Source organism: Heterodontus francisci, chromosome 6, assembly GCF_036365525.1.
Source record: "Heterodontus francisci isolate sHetFra1 chromosome 6, sHetFra1.hap1, whole genome shotgun sequence".
Classification (NCBI taxonomy): Eukaryota; Metazoa; Chordata; class Chondrichthyes; order Heterodontiformes; family Heterodontidae; genus Heterodontus; species Heterodontus francisci.
Genome location: NC_090376.1, coordinates 111,269,158 through 111,285,066, shown reverse-complemented (window position 1 = coordinate 111,285,066; position 15,909 = coordinate 111,269,158). Strand labels below are relative to the sequence as shown.

Here is a 15,909-nt window from a genome sequence, read left to right as displayed (position 1 = left end):
TGACAGTGACCAGGAAGAGTTATGGAGTCGGTGGCAAGGGAATAAAGTTTGTAGCCGGGACCAAAGACAATGGTTTTAGTCTTCAAATATTCACTTCAAGAAAATTTCTGCTCATCCAAGGCGACATGTCAGAGAAGCAGTTGGACAGATCAGAGGCAGTGGAGGGAGTCAAGTTAGAAAGTAAGAAAAAAAAGGAAAGATTTGCACTTATATAGCACCTTTCACACCACAGGATGTCTCAAAACATATTACAACTAATGAAGTACTTCTTGAAATCGAGAGATTGTTTTAATGTCGGAAACCCGACAGCCAATACATGCACAGCAATGTGATGACTAGATAATCCGTTCTTTTAGTGATGTTGATTAAGAGTTAAAGATTGACCACGACACCAGGGATAACTCCCTGCTCTTCTTCAAAATAGTGCTATGGGATCTTTTACGTCCACCTGAGAGAATAGGCAGGGCCTTAGTTTAACATCTTCTCTGAAAGACAGCACCTCCAACAGCACAGCACTCATCAGTACTGCACTGGAGTATCATCCTAGCTTATCAAGTTTCTGGAGTGCGGCACAAGCCCACAACCTTCTGACTTGGAAATGAGAGTGCTACCAACTGAGCCACGGCTGATAGAAACATGGTGGCGAAATAGACCTGGCTGTCATCAGAGTACATGTGGAATGTGATGTTGTGTTTTCAGATGATGTTGCTGAGGTGCAGCATGTAGCTGAGAAATAGGAAGGGACCAAGAATAGACTCTTGGGGGACTCCAGATGGAATGGTGTGGGAACGGGAAGAGGAAGCATGGTGATTCTCTGTTTTTTTAAATTCATTCATGGGATGTGGGCGACGCTGGCCAGGCCAGCATTTATTGCCCATCCCTAATTGCCCTTGAGAAGGTGGTGGTGAGCTGCCTTCTTGAACTGCTGCAGTCCATTTGGGGTAGGTATACCCACAGTGCTGTTAGGAAGGGAGTTCCAGGATTTTGACTCAGCGACAGTGAAGGAACGGCGATATAGTTCCAAGTCAGGATGGTGTGTGACTTGAACGGGAACTTGCAGCTGGTGGTGTTCCCATGTATTTGCTGCCCTTGTCCTTCTAGTTGGTAGAGGTCGCGGGTTTGGAAGGTGCTGTCTAAGGAGCCTTGGTGCATTGCTGCAGTGCATCTTGTAGATGGTACACACTGCTGCCACTGTGCGTCGGTGGTGGAGGGAGTGAATGTTTGTAGATGGGGTGCCAATCAAGCGGGCAGCTTTGTCCTGGACAGTGTCCAGCTTTTTGAGTGTTGTTGGAGCTGCACCCATCCAGGTAAGTGGAGAGTGTTCCAACACAAGACTTGTGCCTTGTAGATGGTGGACAGGCTTTGGGGAGTCAGGAGGTGAGTTACTCACCTCAGGATTCCTAGCCTCTGACCTGCTCTTGTAGCCACAGTATTTATATGGCTACTCCAGTTCAGTTTCTGGTCAATGGTAGCCCCTAGGATGTTGATAGTGGGGGATTCAGCGATGGTAATGCTGTTGAATGTCAAGGGGAGATGGTTAGATTCTCTCTTGTTGGAGATGGTCATTGCCTGGCACTTGTGTGGCGCGAATATTACTTGCCACTTATCAGCCCAAGCTTGGATATTGTCCAGGTCTTGCTGCATTTCTACACGGACTGCTTCAGTATCTGAGGAGTCACGAATGGTGCTGAACATTGTGCAATCATCAGCGAACATCCCCACTTCTAATATAAAAGCAAAATACTGCGGATGCTGGAAATCTGAAACAAAAACAAGAAATGCTGGATTCACTCAGCAGGTCTGGCAGCATCTGTGGAAAGAGAAGCAGAGTTAACGTTTCGGGTCAGTGACCCTTCTTCGGAACTGACAAATATTAGAAAAGTCACAGATTATAAACAAGTGAGGTGGGGGTTGGGCAAGAGATAACAAAGGAGAAGGTGCAGATTGGACCAGGCCACATAGCTGACCAAAAGGTCACGGAGCAAAGGCAAACAATATGTTAATGGTGTGTTGAAAGACAAAGCATTAGTACAGATTAGGTATGAATATACTGAATATTGAACATCAGCAAGTGCAAACCTGAAGAAAAACAACCTGAAAAAAACAGTGGGTAAGCAAACTGAACAAACTAAGATGAAATGAAATAAATGCAAAAAAAGATTGTAAAAAATGTAAAAAGGAATGCAAAAAAAAAAGGAAGAAAAAATAACTAAAAATGACTAAAAATGAAAGTAAAGTGGGGGGCTGTCATGCTCTGAAATTATTGAACTCAATGTTCAGTCCGGCAGGCTGTAGTGTGCCTAATCGGTAGATGAGATGCTGTTCCTCGAGCTTGCGTTGATGTTCACTGGAACACTGCAGCAATCCCAGGACAGAGATGTGAGCATGAGAGCAGGGGGGAGTGTTGAAATGGCAAGCAACCGGAAGCTCAGGGTCCTGCTTGCGGACTGAGCGGAGATGTTCCGCAAAGCGGTCACCCAGTCTGCGCTTGGTCTCCCCAATGTAGAGGAGACCTCCTCTCTCCTCACTATCCCAGGCCCCAAACACTCCTTTCAGGTGAAGCAGCGATTTACTTGTACTTCTTTCAATGTAGTATACTGTATTCGCTGCTCACAGTGTGGTCTCCTCTACATTGGGGAGACCAAGCGCAGACTGGGTGACCGCTTTGCGGAACATCTCCGCTCAGTCCGCAAGCAGGACCCTGAGCTTCCGGTTGCTTGCCATTTCAACACTCCCCCCTGCTCTCATGCTCACATCTCTGTCCTGGGATTGCTGCAGTGTTCCAGTGAACATCAACTCAAGCTCGAGGAACAGCATCTCATCTACCGATTAGGCACACTACAGCCTGCCGGACTGAACATTGAGTTCAATAATTTCAGAGCATGACAGCCCCCCATTTTACTTTCATTTTTAGTCATTTTTAGTTATTTTTTCTTCCTTTTTTCTTTGCATTCCTTTTTACATTTTTTACAATCTTTTTTTGCATTTATTTCATTTCATCTTAGTTTGTTCAGTTTGCTTACCCACTGTTTTTTTCAGGTTGTTTTTCTTCAGGTTTGCACTTGCTGATGTTCAATATTCAGTATATTCACACCTAATCTGTACTAATGCTTTGTCTTTCAACACACCATTAACATATTGTTTGCCTTTGCTCCGTGACCTTTTGGTCAGCTATGTGGCCTGGTCCAATCTGCACCTTCTCCTTTGTTATCTCTTGCCCAACCCCCACCTCACTTATTTATAATCTGTGACTTTTCTAATATTTGTCAGTTCCGAAGAAGGGTCACTGACCCAAAACGTTAACTCTGCTTCTCTTTCCACAGATGCTGCCAGACCTGCTGAGTGAATCCAGCATTTCTTGTTTTTGATCCCCACTTCTAACTTCTGATTGAAGGAAGGTCATTGATGAAGCAGCTGAAGATGGTTGGGCCCAGGACACTATCCTGAGGAACTTCTGCAGTGATGTCCTGGAGCTCAGATGATTGACCTCCAACAACCACAACCATCTTCCTTTGCGCTAGGTATGACTCCAGCCAGCGGAGGGTTTTTCCCCTGATTCCCATTGACCTCAGTTTTGTTAGGGCTCCTTGATGCCATAGTCGGTCAAATGCTGCCTAGGTGTCAAGGGCAGTCACTCTCACCTCACCAGATGACCAGATGGATAAGAATGGAATCAGGCAAGGATAGTTCCACCCAGCTGGATAATGGAGGTGTGGTGTTGTAGGAGAGTGTTGTGGTCAATGGTGCAAAAGGCTGTAGACAGGCCAAGAGGAATGAGAAGTGATAGTTTGCCAGCTTACCAGAGGGGGGGTAAGGGGGGTTGGTGGTGGGGTGGGGTGAGATGGCAGACAAGCACTGCTGCAGAGGACTCAGACGAGGACCTTGATGTTGTGGCATACAAGAGAGTGCTGAATGGTCATGCATACTGAGGTATTGGGTTCATTGGTTGACCTACGAGACAACCTCCTGTCACTGTCAAGGAGCATAGGGAAGTCCAGCTCCAATTTGAAAGATGGCATAGGGCAGAGCTTGCCCTCTCCTTAGCTTCTGCTCCAACTCTCTGTCATGTTGCAGACCCAGAGGTACTGGCACGACTGCTCCCATATCTGTTGCAGTCTTTGTGTGCCCAGGTCACCTACTCCTCTGCCATCCCTGTGGGAATGAGACAACTCTAAAAACTCTCAGGAGTACTTTCAGACACATAGCAATAAAAGAAGTTCCAATAATTTAATTTACCTGCAATCAGGGTGCCTGGTCCTTTATAAAGCTATTGCAGGGCCCAGCTTGCTGCTTCACACTTAGGAACATAGGAGTAGGCCATTTGGCACTTTGAACCTGCTCTGCCATTCATCGTTGATCTGATAGTGGTCTTCTTTTCTCATACTGAACAATGCAGGCTTTGCCAGGACCTGGTTTGTCCAAACTTGGGATCCTGGCATCACATCAGACGCTTGGGCTGTGTGACGTCAGGCTAGCACCAATTCAACGTGTTCTGGTGCACAAAGGGGATGCACCTGCATGCACCCATATCCTCCAAGGACCCTGCACAGGCTGCACAAGTCGAACCCAATGGCGCAGTATGCCCTGGGAAAGCCTGGTACACCTTTGTAGTGCTGTTTAAAGCAGTGTTATTTATATGAAATTTGCACCCAATAAGTTTAAGCCCACTCTTCTTTTCTCCTTTCTTGCTGTTCACTTTAACAAAACTGTGACAATGTGTAACCTCATGTCTTGTTTGACCCCTAGTTTTAAATCTCCACTGCATTGTCAAGACTGCCTACTGCCACCATTGTATCATCACATGTTTCCATCCCTAATCACACCCATCAATGTGAAAACCATGCAGGTCACCTCCAAGCCCAACTTCTCCAATATCCTCCTTGATAACTCCCTCAGCTTCATTCTTCACAAACTCCAACTCATCCTGAATCTTGCATGTCTGCACATTATCCTACACTAATCCAGTTTACTTCTTACCCTTGTCTGCACTAAGTTCTCTGTACCCCAGGGTATTGACTTGAAAATTCTTGTCTACAATTCCCTTCATGGCTTGCTCTCTCCCACTCTTCCTCTGTAGCCTCTCCTGCCCTTTGCTCTGTCTGGTGTTCTTCTGCATTATAGTTTAATGGAATTTTTTTTTACATAGATTGTATTTTTATATGAAGCACAATGTAACATTTTGAAAAATATTTAACTGACAACCCATAGGCACCAGTCACTAACCAGGAAGATGGGATTAATTAATCTTCTAAAGCAGCTGCACTACTGACAACCAAGAAATATATTGGAAAATACACATATTCATAGCCATTTAAATATTAATTGAAGTAATTAGCCCCTTCGCCACACACTGAAATGAACTTTATGCTCATATTTATGCACAAATACTCTTAACTCTAGATTACTGTATCGATGGCTGTTTTGCCTCTTTACTGTGATGATTTATGCTAAAAGCACGTCTTCTATCATAGTAAAACTGCAGGACATACATCAGATGCACTGCTGAGTGCTCATTCAATGGCCATAACTCTGGGAGCTGTATGCATGCTGTTCTCACTCCATTCATTAGGAATCCCCACCTGTTCGTAGCCATTCTTCTGGAATTCTTCAAAACCAAAGATGTCCAATATCCCAATTTCAAGAACCGAATTCCTGTGAACAGAAGAGGTGATACATGAAGGCACCATCTATTTATTGCAAATTAAATGATGCTGATGTTGATAGAAACAGTAGTGTATACCTCGTGCATTTGGCTGAGGTGATTTAAAAAGAAAACAAAAAATAAATATGAAAGTTTTCTGTCATGTTGGCAAAGACAACTGTGAGCTATGTTTATGCAATTAAAAAAAACAAATCCTTGCTATCACAGAATAACAGAATTGTTACAGAACAAAAGGAGGCCATTCAGCATGTTGCGTCTGCACTGGCTCTCTGAACCAGTAGGTTTTCTAGTGCCACTCCCCAACCTTCTCCCCATAGCCCTGCACATTCTTCATTTTCAGATAACAATCCAATTCCCTCTTGAATGCCTCAATTGAACCTACCTCCACCACACTCTCAGGCAGTGCATTACAGATTGTACCATTTGCAGCATGAAAAAGTTTTTTCTCATGTAACTATTGCTTCTTTGATCCATTAGCTTAAATCTGTGTCCTTTTGTTCTCGATCCTTCCGCCAATGGAAACAGTTTTTCCCTATCTACTCTGTCCATACCTCTCATGATTTTGAATACCTCTATCAAATCTCGTCTCAACCTTCTCTTCTCCAAAGATAACAGTCCCAACTTCTCCAATCTATCCATGTAACTGAAGTTCCTCATCCCTGGCACCATTTTCGTCAACCTTTTCTGCACCCTCTCCAATGCCTTCACATCTTTCCTAAAGTGTTGTGCCCAGAGCGGAGCACAGTACTCCTGTTGAGGCTGAACCAATGTTCTATACAAGTTTAACATAACTTCCTTGCTTTTGTACACCATATTCCTATTAATGAAGCCTAGGATGTTGTATGCTCTGCTAACTGCATTTTCAACCTGTCCTGCCACCTTCAATGTTTTATGCACATATACACCCAGGTCCCTCTGCTCCTACACCCCTTTTAGAATTGCACCCTTTATTTTATATTGTCTCTTTTCATTCTTCCTACCAAAATGAATCACTTCACACTTCTCTACATTAAATTTCATTTTGCTGAGATAATGACTAAAATCCATTATGGTTAGGACTCCAGGGTGTTCTTAATGGGATGACATAGGGCATAATTATTTTGGCAGCATCCCACAAAAGTGACTTCTCTTTCCTTGCCTTATTAAAAGTGGAGTAGGTGTTCTCTATGAAGTCACTGCATTGTTTGTGAATGACAGGGTAATTCTAATTAATTTGATGCCTCAAGCAACAGCTAATATAGAGAGTTTGCTCATGGGACTCAACCCAATTGAGCTTTAGGGGCTTTTAGGGCCAGTTGTTATGCCAAGGATTTTCCTGTTGTTTGTGATGTTGAAAAGAGCTCTTCAGTGTCATTTAAAAAACAAGTATTTTTTGTTCTTTTTTTGTGGCATACTGCACCATCTACTACCCTATCTGATAGGGTGGGTAGTTGACTTTGTCCTTCACTTCGTCAATGGTTCTTTGTAACTTGGGGCGAGGAGGTGTTCACCCCAAGGTGGCTAACCTCTTTCCCTGTTGCTAACCGCTTGGCCTTTGATCAATAATTATCCGATGCTAGCATGAATGGAATGTTGAGGAATTGTGAGCACAAACCTAGTTTTTTACTACTATGCAGTGCAGAGTATGGGAGTATTGTACCAGCTGCTGTGCAAAACGGGCACAGGGTCTATGGGCACCAGAATGATAATTGGAGTCCTTGTTAGCTGGGGCACTATATCATTAAAAACTGGTCACTGTTGAAAATGATCATCAGAGTTACAAATAAGGGAGGCTATTCAACCCAGCTGAATTGCTTGATCCAGAAAGACCCTACTAATGGAGTACCCATTGTAGCTTTCAGTTGTTTCTTAAATGATTCTGGAGTTTTTGCCTCCATTACTCTAACCAGAAATCTATTCCACACATGATCACGCTCTGTGTAAAGAAGAACTTCCTGATTTTCTATATTTGCCTTTTACTAGTTTGAACCTGCGGTTCCTTGTCCTGCTGTCACAAATTAATTTAAAGTGATATTCCAGTTTTACCTTTTTCATACCCTTAACTATCTACATACTTTTATAAAATCACCGCTGAAATACCTCCTTGCAACGCTGAGAAGCCAATATTTAACCAGTCTTTCCACATAAAGCAGACCCCTAACACCATGGATTAGTCTGTGGCTCTTTACTCTCCTCTCTCCTCTCTTTGGTCTCAGCAACCAGAAATGAACACAGTACATGAGCTACTTCAACACCATTCATATGAGTAAACACATTTACCCCAATCTTAAATCACTCAGCGGAATGGGTTGTGTTTGTGGTCGCATGCCTGATTTATACCCCACCCAATTTTATTCTTCTTTGATAGCACCAGGGGGCTGAACCTCTCCAAGTGGTCCTGCCTTTGGGAATAGTGAAGGAATAGTCCTGCCCAAATACTTATTGAAAGAGTTTTTGTTGTTTTTTTTCCCCTCGGCCTGCAGACCAAGGGCTCAAAATAAGGTTTGCAACATTGTACAAATCTATCCTAACCCTCACACAATTCAACAGGTCTTTCATTGGTTGTGGACCAGCATGACAACATTTAAGGTGCAAGAGGATCTCTCTGAAATTTACCAGACTGGCAACTCACTTACTCCTGCTACAGGGGCCAATATCTAGAAGAAAAACTTGGTTAAGAGCTGGAAGACACAAATTAGCAAAGGGGAGCACAAAACTGATACAGCCCTCAATTTTATAGTATTGAATTTGATTTAATTCTATTTCAACTGTGTCTAGTTTTCTTCTGCGGTACCAGAAAAACTGATCCAAAAATTGGAATCTATGACAGCTGTGTTGGTGCAGACGATAATAATTGGCAAAAATGCATTAGTCTACAGCATTGTTTTCATCTGGACAGGGCTATTGGTGCACTTAAGTGAAGATCTCTTCCCATTTGAGCAAGACTATCTTCTGGATCATTGGCAAGGTGCTGCTCTACCCTTGGTAGAATGTGAGACTAACCCTCCTTCACCTAATCCATGGCTCACCCTTTCTGTTGAACAGCATGCAATGATAATCTTGGAGATTCTGAGAGGGCTGTACTGTAATACAGGTCTTAATCTGTCCAGGAATATGTAGTGTTGCTTCAAAGTGCTTCTAGAATGCTCAGTACCAATCCTGGTAGCTGATACATCTTGGTGTGCCTTTGAATACCTGCTGTTCCTGCCTGTCACAATAGTGCCAAGAGCCAGAGCTGAAAGGCAGCAGTCTTTTTCTTCCTTCCAGTCTGTTTTTTTCTTCAAATGGAGGAACAATGCCTCCTTCTGCTGCTGGCTTTCTGTAGGGAAAATAATGAAGGTTTTGCCATGGCAAACAAGATTGACCTGCTTGTGACACCTGTAGCTTGACTGACATTAACAACATTCCTGCGGTAGCTGCAATGTGTTCTTTATGTTATCTGATGCAATATAAATGTGATGCGTGGAGTCCAGTTGGTTGAAGATCTCAAACAGATTTATTACAGCTAAACTCTTATGTACAGTACAGAGCAAACTATTTACAGAACCTTACTCTGGGTGTTACGATTGCAGAGTGACTCCGGCTTGGAGTCACATGACTACATCCTGATACTTAGCTCATTAGCATACTAGGATCTTAAAGGGACATCACTCGTAAAGGCAATCATAAAACAGTGGCTTGGAATGAGCTGAAGTCATCTGATTGTCACTGTCAGTACCATCCCAATGGGGGAGACAGTTTGTAGATCAAATTACAGTAGAATGTATAGGGCTGCATTTCCTATGTTCAGTGCCCAGGAATACTCAGTTGGTGGATGCAAGGCAGAGGAAAAAGAGCCAAAACCTTGTATTACAGGTCTCTGTTCCTTTTGCATTGTCCAGGATTTACAGGGTTTCTGTCAGGGGGAATCAGGAGTGGTTGCATTGGCTTTAGTCATACAAATACCAGGCAAATCAGGCAGCAGTAATGGCATTCTTCCGAGAGCCCGTTAGGCTGGCTGGAAGATCATGCTATGAACTAATTAGGTGGGACCCGACAAAGGAGGGGTAGGGGTGCCGAATTCCTCGCCTGATTTCTGGCACAGGCTTGCACTCCTCTCACTAATATGACCAAGCTAATCAGCCATAAAATATTCTGCTCTAAGTGGACACAGAAAAGGAATGTGACATGCCCCGGTTAGCAGTCCAATGACCCTTTGATAAAATTCCTTATGAAAAGCTGCTACTGAAACTAAAATGGGAAGTTAAGATGCGAGTGGAAGATTGCTGGAAAAAAGAAGGAAATTAATGCTTGAGAGGGGAGTGATAGTAAGATGAGTGGAGTACCCAAGGATCAGTACTTGAGACCCTTACCAGTCCTCACTGGATTCAGTAGCCAAGTGCAAATTTGTCAAAATTCCATGATACTACATGGGAGGGACAGAGGTTTGGTGGTGTAAAGGTTGTCAAGTTGGTGGAAACAGGAAACAACCATGAGCATAAACAGATAAAATCCACAAATAGACAAATTAGCGGTGGATGAAATTCAACACAGAAAAATGAAATGTACAAATAAAGCAGCAGAAAAATTCTGGATCATTATATTATGAGTTGGGTAGAAATAAAGGTGAAGCAGAAAGGAATTTGGGTAGTGGAATCGTATACCCCAGTACTGTATTTAGCAATAACTAATTATTCAAGTGGACTCTTTGCAATTTTGTGTTGAAATCCTTTTCTGGATCTCTGTGGGGGCTGGAAGAGGCATCACAGGGCCGTTCAGCATCATTGTAATTCAGACCCAATTTATCAGGTATATATGGCAGGATTCGCATAGCCAGGACCACTGTTGCAGCAGTCGAACAGATGTCGGGTTAGTTAATGCGGAGGGTGTACCTGAAGATGAGAGAAGCAGTTGTCTGGTAGACTGAGGCAGAGACTGAGACCTACAAAGCAAAATAAGTGCAGGCCACATCGGACAGAGGTGCCCACTCCCTCTATTGAGGAAAAAAGTGGTAACACAGACAGACACTAGGAACACCCTGCAGGGATCCAGGCCATAACCGTGCCCTCACCATTATTTGCATGTGGTAAGTAGAGGAGGAGTAGCCAGAGGCAGTCCCAAAATGGGCGGGGGACAGGAAACACAGATTATAGCGGTAAGCAGTGTAGAGCTTTGCCATCCAAACTTTTCACCTTATGGAATTGTTCCTCCCCTTCCAACAACATGTAGACAATTTATTATTAGACAGTCTATTTTGGGACTGCATTTTGATTTTACTTCTGTTATTTGTTCCCAAAAGTAAACTATGAGTTGGCCTTGACAACAACTTGTACATACAATATTTTGCCTCTTCATGATTCTCCTTAATGGGGTGCCATATCTGCCAAAATACTTCAGAAAAATTGAATGATAGAGATATTGCTGCAAAATGCACAGTAATGTCTTCACCAGAAGTGACACCTACCATATTTATTTATTTGACAAATGAAAACTGTTCATGTTAAAGATGACACTTTGTTCAGATGTTTAAGGATAATGTTGCATGTGAGCAACCATCTAAAGTTATTATTAGATTGTGTTTGGCTAGTTTTCTGCAGATGATCTCTTCTCTTCAGCCAGCAGATGGTGGGGCAGTGTGGGCTGTTTTACTCCACAACCAGTATCAAAATATCAGGTGGGATCATATTTTTGCAGACTTAAATTAGTCTTCCAGTGGTTTTAAACCCCCCCCCCCCATCCCCACCACCACCACCCACTCACCCCCATCCCCAATCCCCTTCTAAAGCTGTGCTTAATATTTATTTTCCAAGTTCTAATGTTGAACTTCATTCACAGCCAAAGCCAATGCCATCAAGTTCCTGCTACGGCTAAACTTAGTACTCCCATCACTGATTCATGGAACAGGTCTATATATTAGAAATTTGTGCGTGAAAGCCAATACTGATGAATGGGATGGGAAATTATGTGGCTGCAAATTGGGAGTTAGCCTTTGTGACCAAGTTCACTAAATCTTTCCCCAGCATGCGAATCTCTGCGTCCAGGAGCATGACATCATTAAATTTACTCCAATACTTGTGCAAGGTCAGAGATCCTGAGGGGGAAGAAAATACAGTTCTTATTCAAATCTATAATGCAGCCCAATAAAGAGAGCTTCACTCAAAGGAAAGTGTCCTTAAAATCCAGTAATATGAAGCAGTTACTGATTGAAGTTGGCAAAACAAAAACCATCAGCATACTTTCTATTTCTGGCAGTAGCCAATGAACAGGTGAGTTTAAATCATCAATAAGCAGTGTTCACTCAGCTTCAACATAACCAATTTTAAGGAATTGGCTGGATTGAGAGTAAGTGAGACTTAAAGTGAAATTTAATGGGCTGTGCAAGAGCAGATTTGGCGGTATGCGGGGTGATATAATTTGGCAGGAGGTGCTTATTTTGGATTCCCAACGGTGGGATATGTTAAAGAATTAAGTCGGTGGCGGGTTTGCGGTGTTCTGAGGTTCCCCAGCACGATGGCAGATTGCAGCTTTGCATTCATTTAAATAAAATGGATACTCATTACCCTACACATAGTTACAATTCAGTCCCAACTTCCAGATTAATTGAACAGCGAGCGTTATTCCCATGCCAAACAGTTCATGATTGTTTTAGTGTAGTGTGTAGCAGTCGGATTTGTACAGTTGAGTCTCAGCTCTGTGCTGTTCTCTCTTTAACTCATCCACAAAATTAACTCCAGTATTGGAATGGATATTTGCCTCATGGCTCACATTGGAATGGATGTTTCCGTCTTGGCTCGGCACCAGCAAGGGCGAATCTTCTCAGGGGATGGCAGCAAAGGCATGTTGGGGGATGCTACATGAAGGAGCAGGGCAGGGTACTTGGGTAGGAAAGGGTGGGGTTGATTGGGTGCATGAAGGAGCAGTGGAGGGTGGAGTGGAGGACCAGGTTGTTGAATGATTGATGATGATGGTGAAGCTGCATGTTTTCGGCAATTGGGGTGGTGGGTGGATTCGATCAGTACTGTGTGAAGATATTTGGCAAGGGTCTAAATGGAGAGATGAGTGCTGTCAACGTCGGAGAGCTGTGTGGCAAATTGTAGGTACTGGCTAGCACAGTGAACGGTCACAGTCAATGGGGGCAATTGGATTCTGCAGGGAGTACGCCAAAAATAATGGGTGGGTATTCGACAACTTCATATGAAGGGAATGGAACTCGGCAACAGTGGTCAGGTCGATGTGAGGAGGATCAAGGGTAAGAGTCATCATGTCGATAGTAACAATAGTAATGGGAGTAAGAATAGAGGAAGGGGTGACATGAATAAATTGATGTTTACACTGTGAATGGTAATGGGGAGAGGCTCAATGGGTATGGAGGGAAGGGTAATGGAACCATTGGGTGGGTCAAAGGTGATGGGTTCAGGCTGGAAGGTTGCAGAAGGTTGGGAGGTGGGTGTAATGAGCTCTTTATGTTATCTGATGCAACATAAATAAGACGCATGGAGTCCAGTTTGCTGAACCCTCTAATGGGTTTATTTTTTTATTTATTTTTTCATTCATTCATGGGATGTGGGCATCGCTGGCCAGGCCTGCATTTATTGCCCTTCCCTAATTGCCCTTGAGAAGGTGGTGGTGAGCTGCCTTCTTGAACCGCTGCAGTCCATTTTGGGTAGGTATACCCACAGTGCTGTTAGGAAGGGAGTTCCAGGATTTTGACCCAGCGACAGTGAAGGAACGGCAATATAGTTCCAAGTCAGGATGGTGTGTGACTTGGAGGGGAATTTGCAGGTGGTAGTGCTCCCATGCATTTGCTGCCCTTGTCCTTCTTGTTGGTAGAGGTCGCGGGTTTAGAAGGTGCTGTCTAAGGAGCCTTGGTGCATTGCTGCAGTGCATCTTGTAGATGGTACACACTGCTGCCACTGTGCGTCCGTGGTGGAGGGAGTGAATGTTTGTAGATGGGGTGCCAATCAAGCGGGCTGCTTTGTCCTGGATGGTGCCGAGCTTCTTGAGTGTTGTTGGAGCTGCACCCATCCAGGTAAGTATTCCATCACACTCCTGACTTGTGCCTTGTAGAAGGTGGACAGGCTTTGGGGAGTCAGGAGGTGAGTTACTTGCCTCAGGATCCCTAGCCTCTGACCTGCTCTTGTAGCCACAGTATTTATATGGCTACACCAGTTCAGTTTCTGGTCAAAGGTAGCCCCTTGGATGTTGATAGTGGGGGATTCAGCGATGGTAATGCTGTTGAATGTCAAGGGGAGATGGTTAGATTCTCTCTTGTTGGAGATGGTCATTGCCTGGCACTTGTGTGGCGTGAATATCACTTGCCACTTCTCAGCCCAAGCCTGGATATTGTCCAGGTCTTGCTGCATTTCTACACGGACTGCTCCAGTATCTGAGGAGTCACGAATGGTGCTGAACATTGTGCAATCATCAGTGAACTTCCCCACTTCTGACCTCATGATTGAAGGAAGGTCATTGATGAAGCAGCTGAAGATGGTTGGGCCTAGGACACTACCCTGAGGAACTTCTGCAGTGATGTCCTGGAGCTCAGATGACTGACCTACAACAACCAGAACCATCATCCTTTGCACTCGGTAGGACTCCAACCAGCAGAGGATTTTCCCCCTGATTCCCATTGGCCTCAGTTTTGCTAGGGCTCCTTGATGCCATACTCGGTCAAATGCTGCCTTGATGTCAAGGGCAGTCACTCTCACCTCACCTCTTGAGTTCAGCTCTTTTGTCCATGTTTGAACCAAGGCTGTAATGAGGTCTGGAGCTGAGTGGCCTTGGCGGAACCCAAACTGAGCGTCACTGAGTATGTTATTGCTAAGCAAGTGCTGCTTGATGGCACTGTTGATGACACCTTCCATCACTTTACTGATGATTGAGAGTAGGCTGATGGGGCAGTAATTGGCCGGGTTGGACTAGTCCTGCTTTTTGTGTACAGGACATACTTGGGCAATTTTCCACATTGCAGCATAGATGCCAATGTTGTAGTTGTACTGGAACAGCTTGGCTAGGGGCGCGGCAAGTTCTGGAGCACAGGTCTTCAGTACTATTGCCGGAATATTATCAGGGCCCATAGCTTTTGCAGTAGCCAGTGCCTTCAGTCATTTCTTGATATCACGTGGAATGAATCGAATTGGCTGTAGTCTGGCATCTGTGATGCTGGGGACTTCAGGAGGAGGCCGAGATGGATCATCAACTAGGCACTTCTGGCTGAAGATTGTTGCAAATGCTTCAGCCTTATCTTTTGCACTGATGTGCTAGGCTCCCCCATCATTGAGGATGGGGATATTTGTGGAGCCACCTCCTCCAGTTAGTTGTCTAATTGTCCACCACCATTCACGGCTGGATGTGGCAGGACTGCAGAGCTTAATCTTATCCGTTGGTTATGGGATCGCTTAGCTCTGTTTATCGCATGCTGCTTACACAGTTTGGCACGCAGATAGTCCTGTGTTGTAACTTCACCAGGTTGACACCTCATTTTGAGGTATGCCTGATACTGCTCCTGGTATGCCCTCCTGCTCTCTTCATTGAACCAGCTAAACTAATATGTAGCTAATAGAATGTTATCATTTATCTTGAGGGGAATTGAATACAAAAGTAGGGAGGTTATGCTTCAGATATAGAGGGCACTGGTGAGACTGCATCTGGAGTACTCTGTACAGTACTGGTCTCCTTATTTAAGGAAGGATGTAAATGCATTGGAGGTGGTACAGAGAAGGTTTACTAGACTAATACCTGCAATGGGCGAGCTGTCTTATGAGAAAAGATTGGACAGGGTCAGCTTGTATCTGCTGGAATTTAGAAGAGTAAGAGGTGACTTGATTGAAACATATAAGATCCTGAGGGGTCTTGACATGGTGGCTATGGAAAGGATGTTTCCCCTTGCGGAAGAATCTAGAACTAGGGGTCACTATTTAAAAATAAGGGGTTGCCCATTTAAGACAGAAATGAGGAGAAATGTTTTTCTCTCAGAGGGTCATGAGTCTTTGGAATTCTCTTCCTCAAAAGGCAGAGGAAGCAGAGTCGTTGAATATTTTTAAGGCAGAGGTAGATAGATTCTTGATAAGCAAGGGGGTAGAAGGTTCATGGGGTAGGTGGTAATGTGGAGTAATCGGTTCAGCCATGAACCTATTGAATGGCGGAGCAGGCTCGAAGGGCTGAGTGGCCTACTCCTGCTCCTAATTCGTATGTTCGTATGTACAGTACAGAGCAAAGTATTTACAGAACCTTCATCTGGGTGTTCCAGAGGCAGAGTGACCTTGGCTTGTAGTCACATGACTATATCC

The 15,909-nt window shown here is 44.1% G+C and overlaps 1 protein-coding gene across 4 annotated transcripts in view; it reads right to left on the bottom strand.

Moving 5' to 3' along the window:
• Positions 1-15,909, bottom strand: part of myo16 (myosin XVI) — an 878,535-nt gene that overhangs the window by 249,141 nt on the left and 613,485 nt on the right. For all 4 annotated transcript variants that reach the window (XM_068034136.1, XM_068034135.1, XM_068034137.1 and 1 more), the window contains one exon: positions 5,580-5,652. In XM_068034136.1, coding sequence (XP_067890237.1) covers positions 5,580-5,652 — 73 coding nt within the window. The remainder of the gene's footprint in view (positions 1-5,579; positions 5,653-15,909) is intronic.